Below are 20928 nucleotides of genomic sequence, written 5' to 3' on the forward strand. Positions count from 1 at the left end.
CCAGGTGCCTTTGCATAATAGCTATGAGGCTCTGCAAGTGGAACTGAACAATGATGAGGACGATGGTTCATCTATGTTGGAGGTGTCACCAAGGTTAAGTTGGCCTACACCCTGCGTCAAAACCACTTCCATAAAGAAAAAAAGATGGGTCATTGTCATAGGAGACTCTCTTCTGAGGGGAACAGAAGGCCCAATATGCAGACCAGACCCAGTTCTTAGGGAAGTCTGCTGCCTCCCTGGGGCCTTGGTTAAAGATGTGAAGAGAAACCTTCCTACCCTGGTGTGGCCCTCAGATTATTATCCATTATTGATTTTTCATGTAGGCAGTGACGAAGTTACAATAAGAAGTCCAAGGGCAATCAAGAGAGACATCAGGGCCTTGGGACGACTGGTTAAGGGATGAGGAGCACAAGTAATGTTCTCCTCTATCCTTCCAGTTGCAGGGAATGATGAGTGAAGAAACAGGAAGAGTCAGCTGATCAATACCTGGCTCCGAGCTTGGTGTCACCAGCAGAATTTGGGTTTTTTTGATCATGGGTCAGTCTACACAACACCAGTCATGCTGGCGACAGATGGGGTACATCTGTCTCAAAGGGGGGAAAGGATCTTTGCACAAGAGTTATTAGGGCTCATTGAAAGAGCTTCAAACTAGCTTTGAAGGGGGAAAGGGACAATAACAGGCTCGCTAGGGATAAGCCTGGGGGCAGCATGCCAATGTTTGAGGGATGGTATGCTAGTGAGGTCCTTTGGTCTGCCGTCTCAGTGGAGGTAAGCGATGGAGATCCATGCGGCAGCAAAGATGCAAGGGTTGTTGATGTGTTAGAAACCACTGAAGCATCTGAGAATGGTCACATAGGAATTAGGGCTTCTCCCCCCAAAAAGGTGGCAGGATCAATAGCCCAGCTGAAGTGCATCTACACCAATGTATGCAGCATGGGCAACAAACAGGAGGAGCTGGAAGCCATTGTGCAGGTGGAAAACTATGATATAATTGCAATCACAAAAATATGGTGAGATGACTCTCATGACTGGAGTGCTGCAATGGATGGCCATAAACTCTTCAGAAGGGATAAGCAAGGAAGGAGAGGCAGTGGGGTAGACCTGTATTTTAGGGAGTGTTTTGATTGTCTAGAGCTTGATGATGGCGACAATAGGGTTGAATATTTATGGGTAAGAATCAGGGGGAAGGCCAACAAGGCATGTATCATGGTGGGAGTCTGTTATAGACCACCCAACCAGGATGAAGAGGCAGATGAAATATTCTATAAGCAGCTGGGAAAAGTCTCACAATCACTAGCCCTTGTTCTCGTGGGGGACTTCAACTTACCAGATGTCTGCCTAGGAGATTCCTGGAGTGTGTGGAAAATAACTTCCTGACGCAGCTGGTGAATGAGCCAATTAGGGAAGGTGCCCCATTGGACCTGTTGTTTGCGAACAGGGAAGGACTTGTGGGTGTTGTGGTGGTTGGAGGCCATCTTGGGCATAACGATCATGAAATGCTAGAGCTTTTGATTCTTGGAGAAGTAAGGAAGAAGGTTAGCAGAACTGCCACCTTGGACTTCCGGAGGGCAGACTTTGGCCTGTTTAGGGGCCTGGCTGACAGAGTCCCTTGGGAGGCAGTGCTGAAGGGCAAAGGAATCCAGGAAGGCTGGACACTCTTCAAGAAGGAAATCTTAAAGACGAAGGAGCAGGCTGGGCTGTCCCCATGTGCCGCAAGATGAGCCAGTGGGGAAGAAGACCGGCCTGGCTGAACAGAGATCTTTGGCTGGAACTCAGGAAAAAAAAAGCGAATTTATGACCTCTGGAAGAAAGGGCAGGCCACTCAGGAGGACTACAAGGATGTCATGAGGTTATGCAGGGAGAAAATTAGAAGGGCCAAAGCCCAACTAGAACTTAATCTTGCTACTGCCATAAAAGACAATAAAAGATGTTTCTATAAATACATTAGCAAGGAGGTCTAAGGAGAATCGCCATCCTTTGTTGGATGCCAGGGGAAACATAGTGACAAAGGCTGAGAAAAAGGCTGAGGTACTTAATGCCTTCTTTGCCTCAGTCTTTAATAGTAAGACCAGTTGTTCTTGGGGTACCCAGCTCCCTAAGCTGGTAGACAGGGATGGGGAGCAGAATGAAGCCCCCATAATCCAAGCGGAAACAGTTAGTGATGTGCTACACCACCTGGACACACACAAGTCTATGGTGCTGGATGGGGTCCACCCAAGGGTACTGAGGGAGCTGGCGGAAGTGCTCACCAAGCCACTTTCAATCATTTATCAGCAGTCCTGGCTAACTGGGGAAGTCCCAGTTGACTGGAGGTTAGCTTCATTGCTTATGTGGGTTGAGCTGGTAGGTGGTCAAAGAGGCAAAAATGTGTTCTCCATCTGTTACCTGTGACAGTCTTACCACATGCTTCCAATGTTTGCCATATATTTTAAGATACCGATTTAAATAAATAAATAAATAAATAAATAAATAAATAAATAAATAAATACATCACATCTAAGTATGAGCCTGGCGATTTTCTAATACGAAGTCCTAATTCTGTAAGCAATTTATGATTTAAAGGCCTGAAGTTAACTAGCAAGTTATGTGTAAGGCTTTTTTGTTGTGTTTTAAAGCCTGTAGATCAGGAGGAAGAATATAAGTATGCTCAGCAGTTTCCTCTATTGTACATCAAAGAATAGGTTGAGCTAAATGCTCCAAAGGTGTAGTATTGGAAATATTAAGATTACAGGTCAAAGCTATAAGATTTGCGCATATACTTCTCGTGCTAGAAGAATTTAGATGCAGCTTCAGTGATGAGCTGGTGAACACTTCCAACTTACCACAGTAATATGTGAATGTGCTTTCCAGAGTTTAGAGTGGAGTTGGAATTTTTCATGTTGTTGCTTTTTAAATGGTGTCTAGATAGGTAAATTTCACATGCTGATCCTTATGTGTTTAACTCTCGGTGACCATGGTTGAAGACTTCATTATATCAGAATGATTACCTAGCTGAAGCTCCTTGGTTTGTCTTTTTAATTAAATTGCATTGGCAAAAAGGAGGAATATGGAAATGCACAGTAAATATCTGCTGACGCCTGTTGAACTGAGATGTCAGATTTGAAGAAAAGGTCAGTTAACCTTCTTTGTACTCTAGAGGGGGAAAAAATGGTCCATGCGATCTTAGTACAGCAGTAATTCATTAACGTTCATCCATCAAAGATTAAGTAAAAGTTTCTTGTTCTCTGCGAAAGTGAAAAAAGTACATTAATAAAAGGGGAAAATTTGACTTTGTGCCCCAGCCCAGGGATCATGATGGCTGCAAGGCTCTGCTTTGGAATTAAATGTTGAGCACTGCCAGACGCCAGACATCGAGAAGAGGCTGAGTTTTGTTGGCAAATTGGATCTGCAAGTTAATTGGTGCTTTCTGCAGGCTTCTGGCTGTGAAATGAAATTGGAAGCCCTTTAGCCACATGGCTAATACAGGACCTGAATACAAATGTCACATGTCACCATCAGGGCCCGCTGTGAAACAATAGTGTTTCCACTAGAACACTGCACCATTACAGATCATTTAAATATGGGGATTACATTTAAACTAAAAGCCCTATTTTCCTTTTACTGCAATTTAAATGTTCTCTTAGCAAAACCTAAGTGACAAATTAAATGAAAAAAGTGCCCACGTTTTTAAAGCTGTAATGCAAAACAACCTTTTATTCCTTTTCATGTGCCACAAATGAATCATTATACTTGTCAACCCTAAACCAAGCCATAATCGGAGCAGCTACTGTTATCAAAGTGGGACTGCTCTTGTGAAAGCTTAATAAAGCTGAAACTGTTAAACTAAATCCCAGATGCTTAACCTGATGAAAGCAGTCAAGTAGAAGAATCTAAGACAAGTATCTACTGCTTGGTGGAGTGAGGGAGCCCAACAGCTTGTCAACAACTACTATTTTCAATATCTTTATATCTTCTTGCTTGCCTTCGCGGTGAAGAAACTTCACATAATTTACATGTTTCAAAACAAATATTTCTAGTAGATTTCCTCCATTTTTATATTTAAGAACAGTTTAAGGGGGAAGAGAGATGTTTTGTGAGTCAAGGATTAGTTTCTTATGGAACAAAAATATGATGGTTGTGTTATGGTATGGTGAGTTGACCTTGGCTGGCCGCCAGGTGCCCACCTGTCAGCAGGATGGGGGGAGAAAATAAGATGGAAAAGAACTCATGGATCAAGATAAAGACAGTTTAATAAAGCAAAAGCAAAGACCGCACATGGAAGCAAAGGAAAACAAAAGATTTATTCTCTACTTCCCATCAGCAGGTGATGTCCAGCCACTTCCTGGGAAGTAGAGCTTCAGTACACGTAGTAGTTGCTCCAGAAGACAAACGTCGTAATAACAAAAAACACACACACATACCCTTTCCTTAGCATTGATTGCTGAGCAGACATCATATGGTATGGAATATCTCTTTGATCAGTTTGGGTCAGCTGTCCTGGCTATGTCCCTTCCCAAGCTCTTGCCCACCCCCAGCCTACTGGCCTTGGGGGAGGGGGGGGGGGGGGGAGGGATGTTGGAGAGACAGCCTTGATGCTGTGCCAGCCCTGCTCAGCAGTAGCCAAAACACTGGTGTGTTAACAACAGCTTTCTAGCTACCAATACAAAGCACAGCACTATGAGGGCGGCTATGGGGAAAATTAACTCCATCCCAGCCAGACCAAATACACATGGGGAAGAGGGTATATCCAAAGAGCTCTTGCAAGGCAGGGCAGTGGATAAAATTGGGAAACTTGTTCTGGGTTTTCCTTATCCTGATCCTGATGTCTGTTGGTTCTCATATTTCATGAAGATGAGGAGAACTTAAAAGATATTCTGTACTTCCAGCTGGGTACTCTTCATTTTCTTCTCACATTTTAACGCATTTTAATGCATAAGCTTCTCCTGTCTATCTCAACCATTTATTGGTATCTAAAGTTTTCAAGTGTAGGAACCTTTCATGATATTGCCATGAGCCTCATTCGTGGGATAAAGCTTTTCTGGGTGATGTCCTTACAATCCTTTCTGTTAAGCATACTAAATGGCTTGTTCTCAAAGGTGTTTCCTGAGCAGAATAATATGTCTTTGCCTTAGTAGTTCTAATAGTTGTAGTCTTAGCAGTTTTTCACTAACACGTTGACCTACTGCGGGCTGCTTTTTAACTGTTGGAACAGCCTGATGATCTACTTTGAATTCACATTTGCTGATATTTTGGACATTTTCTGGATTAGTGACATATTTTTGTGTTAAAATTTAAAATATCAATTTACAAGGTTATGTCATGCAGAGAAATAATACAATATATTTCCTGAAGGATCATGCCTAAATTTTTATTAGTAACACTTTGCTCCTCATCTAAAACTTAATTCTAAATGTTGAGTTTAGACAAGGAATCATTATGATTGAGTGTTAAATAATGCTTTTTTTATTCGGAAACCACTCTGAATTTTTCTGATAAAAGTTTATATTCATCTCTAGAAAATACCAAATTAGATTCTTTTAACCTTAACTAAATGAAGCTATTCTCCATCTATATTTCTATCTCAGGCATTCCTTCCCTTTGCAATTAGAGACAAACTTGTATGAATGGGACATGCCAACTGTTCTAAACAGATTAGCTCTGCTTAGTACTTAGGGAGGGAAAAAAAGGACAAAAGCAGCTGGGATTGTTGCCAGTATGCCCCTAGAGAAATACCTTCCTGATGTCAGATTTAGTGACTATTTCAGGGCTGCCATGAAAAAAGAATCGCTGAAGTTAAGCATTCATTCCAGTTTTTTGTGTTCTAATACCATTTTTCTGGAGCTGTACACTTCATACAATCCCTTTTTAGGATCCAGTATTCAGTAGAAACAGTCACTTTTCCTCATATTTTATGGTATTTCAAAAATGGTACAGCAAGGCTCTAATTTTGAAATTTGAGTGCCAAGCTTATATATGTATTTACATGATTTCTTTGGGTATCTGAAGTTCTAATTGAATCATGTTTTGCCTTAAAGCTAAGGAGAGTACAAATGCTCTGCACCTTCAAATTTCATAGTTTAGATTAATCAGTTGCACATATTACATTTCTGGCCTTGAAGTGAAAGCTGTAGGAATGCCCATGTTTCAAAGGAGATGGGATGCACCATGCTTTGCACTATTTCCCATGGTCTTTCATTGTGGGACTTATGGGTGGAGTGATATCTTACACATACTTGTGTCTACAGCTGTGTCATATCCAGTAGACTGTCTTTGCTTAACTGATAATCCTTTTCTTACTGTCGGTTTGCTTAGTTTTAGCTGCCATGGTGTGATTGCCATACAGTTACAAAACACATGTGCCTTCAGTTCATGCACTTAAGGTTACATATCTTTCACAGAATAAGCTGTTAATATATGTCAGTGTATATTTGAATGATTTATGCTATTGAGGGCACTAAATTAACAGCACTTCTGATATAGCATCACAAGACAGTTTTGCTGCTCTAAGGCCTGAATTATGGATGACAACTTAAAAAAATTGCTGTTATGGCCCTGAAGTGTCTCAATTGTTGCTGCCAAGTTCATTTCTCTGGTGAATGAAGCCAGGCTGCCGTTGTGCAAAGATGGGTTCTGTCCATCTTTTTTGAGGATGATTTCCTTCTTCCTTCATTAGAAGCAGTAGAAGATTATTGGCATGTGCCATAATGGTATTTGAAATTGAGGGTATATGAGGCTGGAGTATGACAGTAAGTGGGAGCTATTTTTAAAGAGGGTATTCTTTCCTGTGGTTAAACTGCATTTATCGGATTTGAGGAATAATGGTGAAAGTAATTAACTTTAGCCTATAAGCATAGCTTGAGGGGTTTATTTTCAATGCCATACAGAAAATTTGGGTTTCCATTTAGTTCAGTAGGATGGAAAGTACTTTTACAGTAGGACCCAAATTTCTTCAAGTCCCCACATTAAAACAGTTTTTGAAGTTTTTATTCCTAAGCTGTTGAACTGATTTACTTATAAATGTTCTAAAATGTTCTAAAAAATTGTTCTGTATTGGAGCTGGTACAACTCATTGTGGCCCTAACTGTAGAGTCCTCAGCCATCACTTTTGGACTTGAAGACAAAATTAACTCAGGAAATCTTAGAGTATGAAGGAATTTAGACTAGACAATCAGAATGTGTTCTTCTGGCCATTTATAGTGGGTTATTTACCTTCTGTGAACATAGTTGTGGCAACCATACTTTTTTTCCCTGACCTTTCCCACTGTACAAGGGAGTGTTTGCACTTGCTCCACTCTTAAAAAACGAGATGTATTTTCATCCATTTCTTTTATGAATATTTTGTTTTGTTTGACAGACTTCTCAAAGTTTCCAGTTTTTCATCTTCCTAAGAAAATTAACTGAGAGGAATTAATTCGTCTCTATGATAGATTTAAATAGAGGTAGGGTAGTGTATTTATAGTTAGTAGTCACAGTAACTTTTATTCTGAAAATTGTCAAAGTCTCTGAAAATAGACTGTGACTGCCGAGAGTGTATTACCAGTTAAAATATTTGATAAAATATCTAGTCTCTGTTTTGGACAGGAGCATACTTTGTGTTTACTGCCTAGCTGTAAATGCTGGCAACTACTTAAAATTGTGAAGAACCATATTAAGTTATTCATAAAGGAGTATTTTTGTACTATTCGTGCTAGTATTAGTAAAGTTTTTACCTTCAATTGACTGTTTCTGAACAAATGAATGAATATTTTGTGGATATTAGGGACGTTAATTGATGAGATTCATTTGCAGGTGCTTTATACTTTCCCCTAGCTGTGCTTTATACTTTCCCCTAGCTTTGTAGACTAATAGCCCATGCCTTACTATGGTGATTAGGTTATAGTGCATAGAGGGGCATCTAATAGACATGTGACATACCTAAATGCTCTCTTAGGGACATTGTGGTCTCAAGCTATGATACTGTAAACTGCACCTTTCAAGCAAATTTCTCTTCTTCTATGAAACCCTTTGGTCAAATGGCAGAGTGTCTGCAAAGATGCGGCAGTTTTTAAAACAAACTAAAAAAAGGCATAACCCAGAACAACGGGCTCATGCAAAATGACAGAAGTGCTTGGTTCCTTTTTCCATTGCGATAAAAGTTGAAAATGTAGGAAGATGGGAGCAGGAGTTTTTCATTACTTGACACACACAGATTAGAGCATGTAGTTGGTGATAGCTTAGAATAGAATCTCAAAATGTAAATACCTGTTTCCTTTCAGCTGAATACAAGTGTGCCTTTAACCCTTGGAGCAGAGGTATGCCACAAAAGAGAAAAGGAAAGTTAAGGAATTAGACACTTTTTTTGTCCCCGGGTTACACCTCCACTCCCTCTAATGCACATTCAAAGTTTAGTTTGCAGAAAGGCAATGATTCCCTCTTGCCATCAGTGCTGCAGGTAATCTATTGCATTAATCAGCCAGCTAGGGTAAAATGCATGGGGAGTGATTGTACTATAATACACAATACAATCAGCATGAAACACTTGTCAAGACCAATACATCAAAGTTTAATTCTGTAATAGAATGAATTAGAGCAAAATGAAACATTCTGTTCGCCAAGAAACACAGCACTCATAGCAAGCCTTTTTTTTCTGAAGGCTGCATAGAGAAACCAGAATGCATTAAGGAATTCTTTTTATGAATAAATTTACAACTTCAATCCAACCGAATGCCGAGAGTACTTTTCCTTGGGGTTCTTATCAAGGAGAGAACAGCACTGAAGTGCTTTGCCTATCTTCACTATTCAATAAAATCAACTATTTAATTGGAGCATTCTCCAGTGGGACTTCTGATTATGCTTTGTTCTAATGGACATCTCTCTGTTCCTGGAGGAGCAAGGTGGCTTTGCCAGTCATTCTGAAGGCACTTGTCCTTCTTGTTGAGAAGCAATAAATATCATACACTACCTTCTTTGAGGTTTCCAGGTGACTGTCCCAGTGAAAGTGCGTATGTGTTTAAAAACCAGATGTAAGCCACTTTAAAATCCTTTGCTGACACTTCTATTTTAAAGGGGTCATAGGTTCCGTCTCCTATTATTGTTACTATTCTGGTACTTCCAATGCTGGAAAATGATGCTTTTGTAATAGAATTGATTAGGCTCAAATGGGGCACAGTGGCAAGTGTGCAGCAAGTGCTGAAGTTGATTTGTCTGTTGCACAAAGGGAATGATCTTGATTACCTGGCTTCACTTTCTTTGAAATAATCAAATGTTACTAACCTGGTAGCTTTTGGGTTTTTAGTTTTTTAAGAAAGAGATGTGCATTAATGGGAAGAGAAAAGACATGTCAAACGTGCATCAGTTTCTTGCATATTTTAATTTTGCAAATGGATGTATTGATCTTAAGTATATTAAATGTAAAATTCCAAGACAAAGGCCAAGTTTCAGCCACTGATTACACGGGTATTGTAAATAAGGAAATGCTGATTCAAACCACAGCTGCTACACAGTAGCCCTGACAAGATAGCATAATATTTCTAGGAAAAGCAGGTTTCTTGGGAAGACTGTAATCAAACAGTCAAACAGAATTATACACTGGATCTTCAGTCATGCTCAGTATCCTAGCCCCCATTAAAACGCTTTCTACCACAACCCTCCTGTTTACTGGGGCAAGAGTAAAATATAACGGGATTTATGAAAACCAAGCAATGTTTAATCTCTTGGGAGAGTCTTTATACACTCCTTGCACTTTCTTTGGCTTCATGAATACATGCGTACACAAGATGTGTAATTATTACAACACCTACTTTTACAGTGACTGGATACTTCTTAATGTTTTTCAGTTTGCATGTTTAAATCCTAATCAGTGTAAAGGCATGCTGTTCCTTTCTCCCTCATGAATTCAGAGGTAAGGATATCTACTGAGAAACACAAAAGTACTGATGTTCCCCCTGTATGTACAAGGCATGCATGCATTGTGTAAAGCAGTAATGTAACCTATTTCTTTGTGGCGTGAGGCACACTAAAGATTAATGACATCCGTGCATTTTCAAAAAGAGAGCTATTTGAACCAAAGGTCTGTTTTGGCAAAGTTGGCTTTTTCCAGGTCAAAAGGATTAGTGTTGAACCAAAATAGGCAATTCCTAACTGCAATATGACAGTTCTAATATTCATTCCCTTGTGAAATTGATATCAAATTGCAGTCACAGAATGGCTTGTCTTCCAGTTATCTTCTGGGAGGGGGAAATTTGCATATTGGTTTGTGATATTTTGCCACTGTGCTGTGAGGAGCTTCAAATTAGAAAGACATGGGTCACAGTCAAGGGATCCAAATCAGAACTTTACTTTGGTTTAGTTTGGGGGGGGTGTGTCAGCCTTCTGAGATCCAGTATGAAAATATATCTAGTACCTGGAGAAAGGGAGACAGGAAAAAGTGAGGTGTGTTAGAAAAACAGAATACGTAAACACGAACACATTCTCTGTTGGGTTTTTTTTTTTCCATTTAATGAGATGTTTGCTCATATTGCAGGTGGCATTGATGCCATCATTAAATCTAGTCAAACAGATAAACTTACTTGAGAACGCCAAGAATGTATTTTGGGAAACTTCTTTTGAGTACAGGCTGTTGCGAGCAACAGTTTCCAGGCTGAAGTCATTAGAAATGGATTTAGATATGTTCCCCACAAATTAATTACAAGTAGCTGCCCTTTATTTTCCATAAGCCTTATCTGTAGTAAGGGGTAAGTGTGATCAACAGTTTCCCCATATAGGAGCCATCAGGCAGAAAACAGAGAAACTCTTGTTTGAGGTCAGTGTAAGCTTTCAGGTTGGTGGTGACATTTAAGGGCCAGCTCATGAGTGCTTCCACTGAGCAGCATCAGAGTGAAACAGGAAGAATATCCTCTGGACTCCTTCCAGTTGGCATGTGGTAAAATCTGGGCACAAGTGAACATTTTCCTCCGACTTTTCAGCGCTAGGAGCAGGACAGGAACCAGTGACTTGAAAGAGACAGAATGGAGCAGATGTTAGGGGAGGGGGAAACGAATACAGGCAAACAGAATCACAGAATCACAGAATGTTCAGGGTTGGAAAGGACCTCTGTGGGTCATCTAGTCCAACCCTCCTGCCGAAGCAGGGTCACCTACAGCAGGCTGCACAGGACCTTGTCCAGGTGGGTCTTGAATATCTCCAGAGAAGGAGACTCCACAACCTCCCTGGGCAGCCTGTTCCAGGGCTCCGTCACCCTCAGAGGGAAGAAGTTCTTCCTCATGTTCAGACAGAACTTCCTCTGCTTCAGTTTGTGCCCATTGCCCCTTGTCCTGTCGCTGGGCACCACTGAAAAGAGCTTGGCCCCATCCTCCTGACACCCACCCTTGAGATATTTATAAGCATTTATTAGGTCCCCTCGGAGCCTTCTCTTCTCCAGGCTGAACAAGCCCAGCTCCCTCAGCCTCTCCTCATAGGAGAGATGCTCCAGTCCCCTCACCATCCTTGTAACCATCCGCTGGACTCTCTCCAGTAGCTCCTCATCTTTCTTGAACTGGGGAGCCCAGAACTGGACACAGTACTCCAGATGGGGCCTCACTAGGGCAGAGTAGAGGGGAAGGAGAACCTCCCTCAACCTACTGGCCACACTCTTCCTAATGCACCCCAGAAACACATGCACACTGGGGGGGGGAGGAATCACACGCATACACACAAAACCTTGAAACCCAAATAGGCTGAAGAGTGTGGGGTCATTGGCATTATGCTTCCTTCTCCCAAATGGTAGCCTCTGTAGCGCTACAGGAGCTGAGCCCGAGGCTCTTTCTGTTCTCTTCTCAGTGGGGGAGTTTTGTCTCTCACTCCTCTTTCTGCAGGGAATCCACAACGGTGAAAGTGGGGACAAGATCTCAGATGTGCACGCAGCTGGCCCTGAAGTGGTTTGTGTGGAGTTTACTAGAAATACACTTGTCCTTGTGCTTCATTTGCATAAAAACAGCATGGATTTCTGAGACAATCTCTGCTAAGAATGTAGTTATGCTTGACATAGTTTCCCTCTTTAAACCAAAGAAATTTTTAAAGGATTTTGGTACTTTTAAGGTATCTCTTCCCTTTCCTGCCTCTTAGATGTACTGCATGCATAGTAGAGCTTCTGGAGAAGGCAAGTGAATTCCTTTGCTTCTAGTGATGTTTCTGAGATGCACAAAAAGAAAAGGCTATTTTGTATGGGCATGGTGTAATCAGTACTGTGCGCTCCACCTTGCTGGATGCTTGAAATACTTACCACATGTGGTTAAGATATTCCACTTTGCTTTTGCTTCAGTCTGAAAACACTGGGAATCTGGGTACAAAGTATTAAATTGACTTTTTTTTTTTTTTTAGATGCTGAGAGGTACAATGTTTCTTCTGTGTCCTAAAGTAATACTTGATTTTGAAAATAAATAAGCAAGCTCAAGAGCTCTTGCTGGGACTCAGGAAAAAAAGGAGGGTCTACCACTTATGGAAGAAAGGGCAGGTGACTCAACAGTAGTACAGGGGTCTCGTTAGGTCATGTAGAGAGGAAATTAGAAAGGCAAAAGCCCAGCTAGAACTCAGGCTGGCCACTGTTGGAAGGGGCAACAAAAAATGATTTTACAAATACATCAGCAACAAAAAGAGGGCCAAGGAGAGTCTCCATCCCTTATTGGATGCAGGGGGGGGGGGGATATTGGCAACAAGGATGAGGAAAAGGCTGAGGTACTTAGTGCCTTCTTTGCCTCAGTCTTTAATAGTCAGATTGGTTATTCCCAGGACAGTCAAGCCCCAGTGCTGGAAGACAGGGAAGGAGAGCAGAACAAACCTCCCATAATCCAGGAGGAAGCAGTTAACGACCTGCTATGCCACCTGGACACTCACAAGTCTATGGGGCTGGATGGGATCCACCCAAGGGTGCTGAGGGAGCTGGCAGAGGAGCTGGCCAAGCCACTCTCCATCATCTATCAGCAGTCCTGGCTAACAGGGGAGGTCCCAGATGACTGGAGGCTTGCCAATGCAATGCCCATCTACAAGAAGGGCCGGAAGGAGGATCCCGGGAACTACAGGCCTGTCAGCCTGACCTCGGTGCCGGGCAAGGTTATGGAGGAGATCATCTTGAGTGCGCTCACCGGGCATGTGAAGGACAACCAAGGGATCAGGCCCAGCCAGCATGGGTTCATGAAAGGCAGGTCCTACTTGACCAACCTGATCTCCTTCTGTGACCAGGTGACCTCCCTCGTGGATGAGGGAAAGGCTGTGGATGTTGTCTACCAGGACTTCAGTAAAGCATTTGACACTGTCTCCCACAGCATCCTCCTGGAGAAACTAGCTGCCCATGGTTTGGATGGGTGTACTCTTCGCTGGATAACGAACTGGTTGAATGGCAGAGCACAGTGAGTGGTGGTGAATGCAGTTAAATCCAGCTGGTGGCCGGTCACGAGTGGTGTTCCCCAGGGCTCAGTTTTGGGTCCAGTCTTGTTTAACATCTTTATCAATGCTCTGAATGAGGGGATTGAGTGCTCCCTCAGTAAGTTTGCAGATGACACCAAGCTGGGCGGGAGGGTGGATCTGCTTGAGGGTAGGAAGGCTCTGCAGAGGGATCTGGACAGGCTGGATCAATGAGTCGAGGCCAACTGTATGCGTTTCAACAAGGCCAAGTGCTGGGTCCTGCATCTGGGTCAGGGCAACCCCCGGTATCAATACGGGCTAGGGGATGAAGGGATTGACAACAGCCCTGCAGAGAAGCACTTGAGCATACTGGTGAATGAAAAGCTGGACATGAGCCAGCTATGTGTGCTCGCAGCCCAGAAAGCCAGCTGTATCCTGGGCTGCATCAAGAGAAGAGTGACCAGAAGGGAGAGGGAGGTGATTCTGCCCCTCTACTCTGCTCTGGTGAGACCCCACCTGGAGTCCTGCGTCCAGCTCTGGAGCCCTCAGCACAAGAAGGACATGGACCTGTTGGAGCGGGTCCAGAGGAGGCTACAAAAATGATCCGAGGGCTGGAGCACCTCTCCTATGAGGACAGGCTGAGAGAGTTGGGGTTGTTCAGCCTGGAGAAGAGAAGGCTGCGGGGAGACCTTATTGTGGTCTTTCAGTACTTGAAGAGGGCTTATAACAAAGATGGGGACAAACATTTTAGCAAGGCCTGTTGTGACAGGACACAATGGATAGTTAGGTAATATGGTTTTAAACTAAAAGTGGGTAGATTTAGACTGGATGTAAGGAAGAAATTTTTTATGATGAGGGTGGTGAAACACTGGAACAGGTTTCCCAGAGAGGTGGTAGATGCCCCATTCCTGGAAACATTCAAGGTCAGGTTGGACAGTGGCTCTGAGCAACCTGGTCTGGTTGAAGATGTCCCTGCTCATTGCAGGAGGATTGGACTAGATGACCTTTAAGGCCACTTCCAATCTGAACTATTCTATGATTCTGTTCTGTAATTTCACTCTGGGGAGTGAAGCGTGTTTAAGAGTGTGTCTAAAGAAAGTCATATGATTTTATTTTAAAAGAAGTTTTTAAAACCAGTATTGGCTTTATTCACTCCCATGTCAAATTTCACACACCTAAAAAAAAAAGACAAAAAACAAAACCAACACACAACCAAAGAAACCCTAAAACAAAATCCAAAAAACCCCACAAACAAAAAAACAACAAAACAGCATGCTCTACTGTATGTAAGTACTGTGCAGTAATAATCTGCATTAGTGTAGTGTCTCTCTGGTGTTCTGCACTCTATCATATCTTATTTTGTTTTGGTTTTCAGATTTCTTTGATATTCCATGTTGGCCAGAATAGCAGTGGACTTGCAACCTTAAGAATCAAGCTCTGTTTTCACTGGTTCCTTTGCTGGGGCATACTGACATACTGAGTTACTTTAGGAGTGAACGTAATGTGATGGCCTGTGCTTTGGGCATCCATTTTGCATTTGTAGTTAGCAAACGAATACTTCAGTATGAGAATTCTGTTATCTTGGAAGAACCAGCTGCATTTTCATTCTTTTCTTCTTTTCTTTTTTTTTTTTTCAGCCTGTCATGAAGATTGCATAGTTTAAGCATATTCTTTAAATCTCTTGTAGTGTATAAGGCACGTTCTTAATGAGCAAATGAACTGTTGTTAAACAGTACTTTCAGATGTCTTCATGCTTCTGTCAAAGTTCATGCTGATGAAGACACAGCTGATTTAGAGAAAAATCTTTCCATTTTAAAATTGCTGTTAGAGACCCAGATGTATTTATGTCTGCCCTGCTATATGGTGTCAGGGAGCAGATTCTGAAATGATGGTATATGTGAAATGTCAGTGCAAATTAGCTTTCCCTTTGAGCTCCGTAAACAGAAAATGTAAAATAAATTTTCTAGTGTAACCAAATTACTGAAGTAGTAACAGTAAAAATATCTTATTCCTGTTAGACTACACAACAAACAGTACTGGACCTCTGAGCTCCAGATGTGTTTGGGAATGTGTTATATGATCAGCTGTATTTCTATTGGGTTGAGTGTGGAAGTATATGCTTACAAAATACGTATCTTACTAATGCACTTGTTTGGTTCCTGTAATGTGAAGGTGGAAGATACATAGTTGTTATTTGTAGAAAGCAACATTTGCTTCTGGTACAAAAATTAGAAGTAAAACTTCATTAATTTCCTGCTGTAACTTTATGTGAATTCTTGTTTGCTTTTGACTGATGTTCTTGTCTGATGGGCCATACATTGTTAACTATGGATTTTCTAATACAAAAGACCCAGTTAATGCCTTTTAGTTGAGAAGGTTGGTTTGATACAGTCTTTCAACTGCTTCAGATGGACCACACCAGCTCCAAGATTCTGCATCAGGAATTCAGTCTGCCTGGTGTTAGGTACAGCTGGGAAACAAGTAGTGTATCCTTCGAGGGGAGAAAAAGTGTTACAATATAGAAGTTTGTAATTAGTCATTGGCTGCTGCATTTTTAACAGAAAACCTAATTTAGCAATTTTTTTTTTTAATGTCAGGTGCTCTGTGGATGTGTATAGTGTTAAATCCCCACTGCAAGTTGGAGCAGAAGGTCAGCTGGCTAAAACAGCTGAAAAAATGGAACAGTGTGGATGTTTGTCCCTGGGAAGATGGAAACCATGGAAACGAGCTGCCCAATTTAACCAATGCTTTGCCTCAGGGTGCAAATGCTAACCAAGGTAAGCCTAAATATATGCACTGACTGCAACATACAGTATAACCTCTATCTTATATACTCTAGCCTTGCAGAATTCAGCACTCTTTCCTGGAACAAGTAACTTTCTTGTTGAGGATTGACCAGCCAAATTTATTTTCATTAATACTGTCCTTGCAGAAAGGATAAACAGGGTGTTTTTTTTGTGCTGCGGCTGCAATGTTTTCAAAGCAAGTATTTGTGTTTAGTTAGGTCTTCTAACTTTTCACTTGGTCCTTCTAAATACTTGTTGCATGAAAATTGGATGCCCCTGAAGTGTGTCATGTAAAAGCCTGTTGTTTCTTTGCTTGACTATAATCTTAGATCCCTTCTGGTGTTGGGGTTTTTATTTTGTTTGCAGTTACAAAACCTTTGATACTTAAAAGGAGATCTGTTGTAACTGTATTAAACTGAGTGTGTGAGAAACTAAAGCAGCTATCTGTGGGACGTGCTCTGTGTTGTGCAGTCTGCATTGACAGGTGGAGGAGTGTGCAGAGGCAACACTGCCTTCTTGGAGGAGGTGTCTCTTCTTACTTGATATCATGCTTTTTAATCTAAAATGAGATTATCAAATCTGACAGAAGCCTTCTCCAGTCATCTTCAAGCAAAGATTGCTACTTTGCTAATAACTGAGGAAGATGCACGATATTTACCTGGGAAAAAAACCCTCATAACCCTTGAAACTCTCAGTGTTTTGATACGTTTCATATAATCATGATTAAGTTAAAATTAAATGCTTGTGGAAGGTGGCAGATTTGGGCTTAGATGGGTTTTTCCTTGTTTCTTTTTCTTGGAAGATTACCTCTGAAGGAAATAGACTTGGTTCATTTTTAAATCCTACAGCTAGCTGGGGGCAGAAGTTCATTCAACATATAACTTCCTACAGAGGTATTTTGCTTTCTGGATCTCGTGATGTTCAGCCCAACATGGGCAGGCTAGTGGCAACTCTGACACAGCATTTCAACATTCATAGACTAAGTGCCATGTCGACAGAGCGCTTTTGCCATAGGAAGATGTCCAGTAAGGATTATGTCAGTCCCATGGCCTCAGTACCTCACTTTCTTTGCAGTATTTGTATATGTTTATGACAAAAATTATACAAGTGCTCAAAGTTAATGTCACTTCTCAATGAGAACAACTAAAAATCTGTCATGCGATGTTTATCTGTCCCTCATCCTAGTAGCTCTGGGTCTGAGAAGGAGAGAAGCTGGGGATGCTTCAGTAGCTGTGTGCCATATACTTTCTAGTTTGTTTTTAGGGGAGTTCTGTACATGCTGTTTAATGTCCTTCATCTCTAGCTGTTCCCTTGCAAAGTCCTATTTAGCATTAGCTGTGCTGGTTTGTAGATCTCTCTGAATGCAAAGTGAATGGCACACCCTTTGTCTGAGCTGTTGGGTAACAGGATATGAAATGTCATCTGTGGTATGCTCCTTGCAGAGGGGGGCAAGGCAGGCTGCTGTCAGTTGGTGAATAGACAGAAGACAAGAATACTGTGAATGACTGATTCACGTATGAATGAGTAAAAGCTGATCCACCTTTCTGAACTTGTGAAAATGACAGATTCATCGAACAGGCCACATCGGACGGTGTTCACTCGAGCCATAGAGGCGTGCGATCTGCACTGGCAGGACAGTCACTTACAGCACATTATCACCAGTGACCTATACACCAACTGCTGTTACCAAGACGACACTGAAAACTCACTATTTGACTCTCACGGGTGGCCCCTCTGGCATGGTAAGTGGCTAAACCAGAAAGACATTCCCATGACTTGCTGCTTTGTTCAGTTTCTATGGCATTATTTTGGGGGAATGGTGGGGAGATGAATGAAAAGCCTGTCAAAAAGAACAGAGGCTCCCTTAATGCTGGCTCAGAAGTAGTCCTTTAAGTCTCTTTTACATGGTTTTATAAACAAAACAAATAAACAAAAAAGCCCTTTTGAGTAACAGGCCATTGCAGACATGGAAGCATTGCTAATCCTCAATTATTTTCTCCATTTTAGAACACGTTCCTACAGCCTGTGCGAGGGTGGACGCGTTACGATCTCATGGATACCCACGCGAAGCACTGAGGCTAGCAATAGCTATTGTTAATACACTAAGGCGGCAGCAACAGAAACAACTGGAAATGTTCCAGGCTCAGAAGAAAGGTAAATGTGGGGAAGAGAGAAGGGCAAAGGACATGACAAGGTGACAATAACACCAGAGTGGAACTTTGCATGACAAAACTGCTTTTGAAGCTAAAACAAAAGAGGTGACTTTAACTCTTCAGTCCAAATGATCATAGTGGTAATGTCACATTCTGGACGTTGGAGGGTTTTTTTAAGCTGGGTTGTGAGCTCTGCAGGGCAAGGGCTCTGTTCTGCCTTCTGCAATACATCTGACATGATAGGGCCTTTATCCCAATCAGGGTTTTTGGTTACACAGTGTAAATATTCATCCTGTGTAATTTATAGGCTTTTAAACAAAGCTTTGCATTTGGCCTGTCAGGTATTTAAAATATTTTTCTCCTCTGATGTATAATTTAGCAGAGCTATATATTTCTGAGGTGGAAGCCTAAAGCTGATGTTGAGGGTAACAACAAGGCAAAGTCTGCGCTACAGAAATTCATCAAATTTGCCAGTTTGTTCCAAAAGTCTCTTATGATTCTTAAAACTTCAGTGGATTCACATTGCTGGAAATGAGATTTTTGAAACACTGGCTTTATAAAATTTTCTGTGGTGTTCCTATTTTTTGAAGGAACATCCTACCAAAAATAATTCTGCACTGAACTTTGTCATAAGTTTAAAGAGGTAGTGGAAGAAGAAAGGGGTGGCTTTGAGGTTAAAGAATGCACGTGGAAAAACTGGAATTACGTTCTCGGCTACCACAAGAACACCTCTCATTCAAATTTTATTTTACATCTTTGTTGCTACTCTTAACTATGTGTATCCTCATACATTATAGGCAAAAATACCAATGTGAAGTCACGTGTGTAAATTTTTCAAGTGTATGTGCAGGTGTTTTCCCAGAAATGATCATTTAGAAATTGAAGTGAAGACAAGGTAGACATCTGACTGAAAAAAGATTTAACTGGCAGTTCCTGTGTGCCTCCATTTCTGTTTCACTGTACCCAAGGAAGAAGTTTTGAGCACTATTGTGGATCCTAGATTTGAACAAAGCTTAAAAGCACTTTCTATTATTACTTAGGATAACTTTTCTGAGTCTTTTTATCATGTACTATATCTTTCCTTAACATGTGCTCTCTTAAAGCTTTGCAACTTCTCAGACTGGGGAGGTAAGAAAGGAGGGGGCTATGTCAGTGTGTGTATGTTTGTACCTACCACTAACAGGTGGTCTGCTGCAAGTGTACTGGTCATAGTACTTTTCATTCCCAATTGCTAATACAGTATCTAGACATTCAATACTTCAGTAAAGTTCCTTTCCCTGTGAGCAGTTTCTATAGCTGTCAACTAATATTATGCTAAAAATGGAGTGTATGAAATGTGATTCATTCTACCCAAAAACAAAGAAGTTTGTCATTTCTATGTTGTTACTCACTGCTTTTGGGTTTTTTTTCCTTTTATGTTTGGAATTCAAAAAATATTCTTTTAATACTGCAAAACATGCTGGTCTTCTCTATAAGCAGATTAATTCTGCAGCTAAAGTTTCAGTTCAGTAACCACCACATGCTTCTACTTAACTTTCATTCATGTGACTGATCTCATATCCGTGGAACCACTTGCATGATTTAAAGTTAAATGTCTATATGAATGGAGGACTGACTGTTTGGCATGAAACAAGTGAAGGTCATAAGTAGACACAGTAGATGAAATGGAATATAAGTGAGTCAGTAAGAAGTCATTAATATTAATCCTTTTTGGTAATATTACATGCTTCTGCCTGTTGTCTTTAGCATATGCTATTTGTTAGTAAGACAATTATTTAATTGTTTTTCGTATTACATATCAGTTGATTCTTTAAAAAAAAGCCACCCTTCTGAACACTCAGTTCAACAGTGTGGCTGTGTTTCACTTTGTAGCCCCACACATTTAAATATGCAAGAAGCAAGCTTTTAAAGCTTTGTGATAATACATATGGTTACTCAGAAAGATGGCACTTTGTGAACGAGAGAGAGCAGAGGTAGGTACAAGTTAGTGTGTAATAGGCAGAGAAACAGAGCATCTGTAATGGCTTGTATACAATTTTTAAATGGTCACCTGTAATGCATCTGATCTCTTATAGTTCAGTCATATGTATGTGTCTAGGAGAAAAAAGTTGGGAGTTAGAGTCAAAGGGGAGCTACTGCCATAAGACTCTTAGTAAAAATAAGGATTTGGGGAATCTCTAACCTCTGTTACCACAGCCACGCTTCCTTCAATTCATTGTGCTAAACAGTTTTTTCATGTTGCAACAGATTGATGGATGAGGGTTACAAAACAAAGTATCCATGAAGGTATTTGTTGACTAAAACTTTAGAATGACAAAAAAATGCATTTGAAGGACAACTTTTTTCTCATATACCTCATTTAAACACTTTATCCTTTTTTTTCTTCTTTTTTAGGATCTGTCATCCTGAATTTATTACTTCAATAAATATTTAGATGCAAGATAAGCTCATATTTTATTTATTAAAATGGGACATTTTAGAATATTTTAATTTATTTCAGTGCCATCAGATTCACTTAAAATGTAAAAATGGTATTGCATCTTTTGAGTGAGGAAACAGTTGTGAATATTTTACCAAAAAAAAAAGACTTTGCTGTAATTTTTCAGCAGACATTTTTAGAAGAGTTACTGGTATCAAGGACAGATTTCAAAATA

General features: G+C 40.9%; 1 protein-coding gene across 1 annotated transcript in view; it reads left to right on the top strand.

Annotated features, from left to right (window-relative positions):
- LOC104337720 (zinc finger SWIM domain-containing protein 6) overlaps window positions 1-20928 on the top strand; it is a 137013-nt gene that overhangs the window by 77674 nt on the left and 38411 nt on the right. Inside the window, exons 5-7 of the mRNA XM_075446653.1 lie at window positions 15933-16112; window positions 17687-17863; window positions 18129-18275. Of these exons, the coding sequence (XP_075302768.1) occupies window positions 15933-16112; window positions 17687-17863; window positions 18129-18275 (504 nt within the window). The remainder of the gene's footprint in view (window positions 1-15932; window positions 16113-17686; window positions 17864-18128; window positions 18276-20928) is intronic.

The sequence above is a fragment of the Opisthocomus hoazin genome, chromosome W (assembly GCF_030867145.1).
Source record: "Opisthocomus hoazin isolate bOpiHoa1 chromosome W, bOpiHoa1.hap1, whole genome shotgun sequence".
NCBI classification, from domain to species: domain Eukaryota; kingdom Metazoa; phylum Chordata; class Aves; order Opisthocomiformes; family Opisthocomidae; genus Opisthocomus; species Opisthocomus hoazin.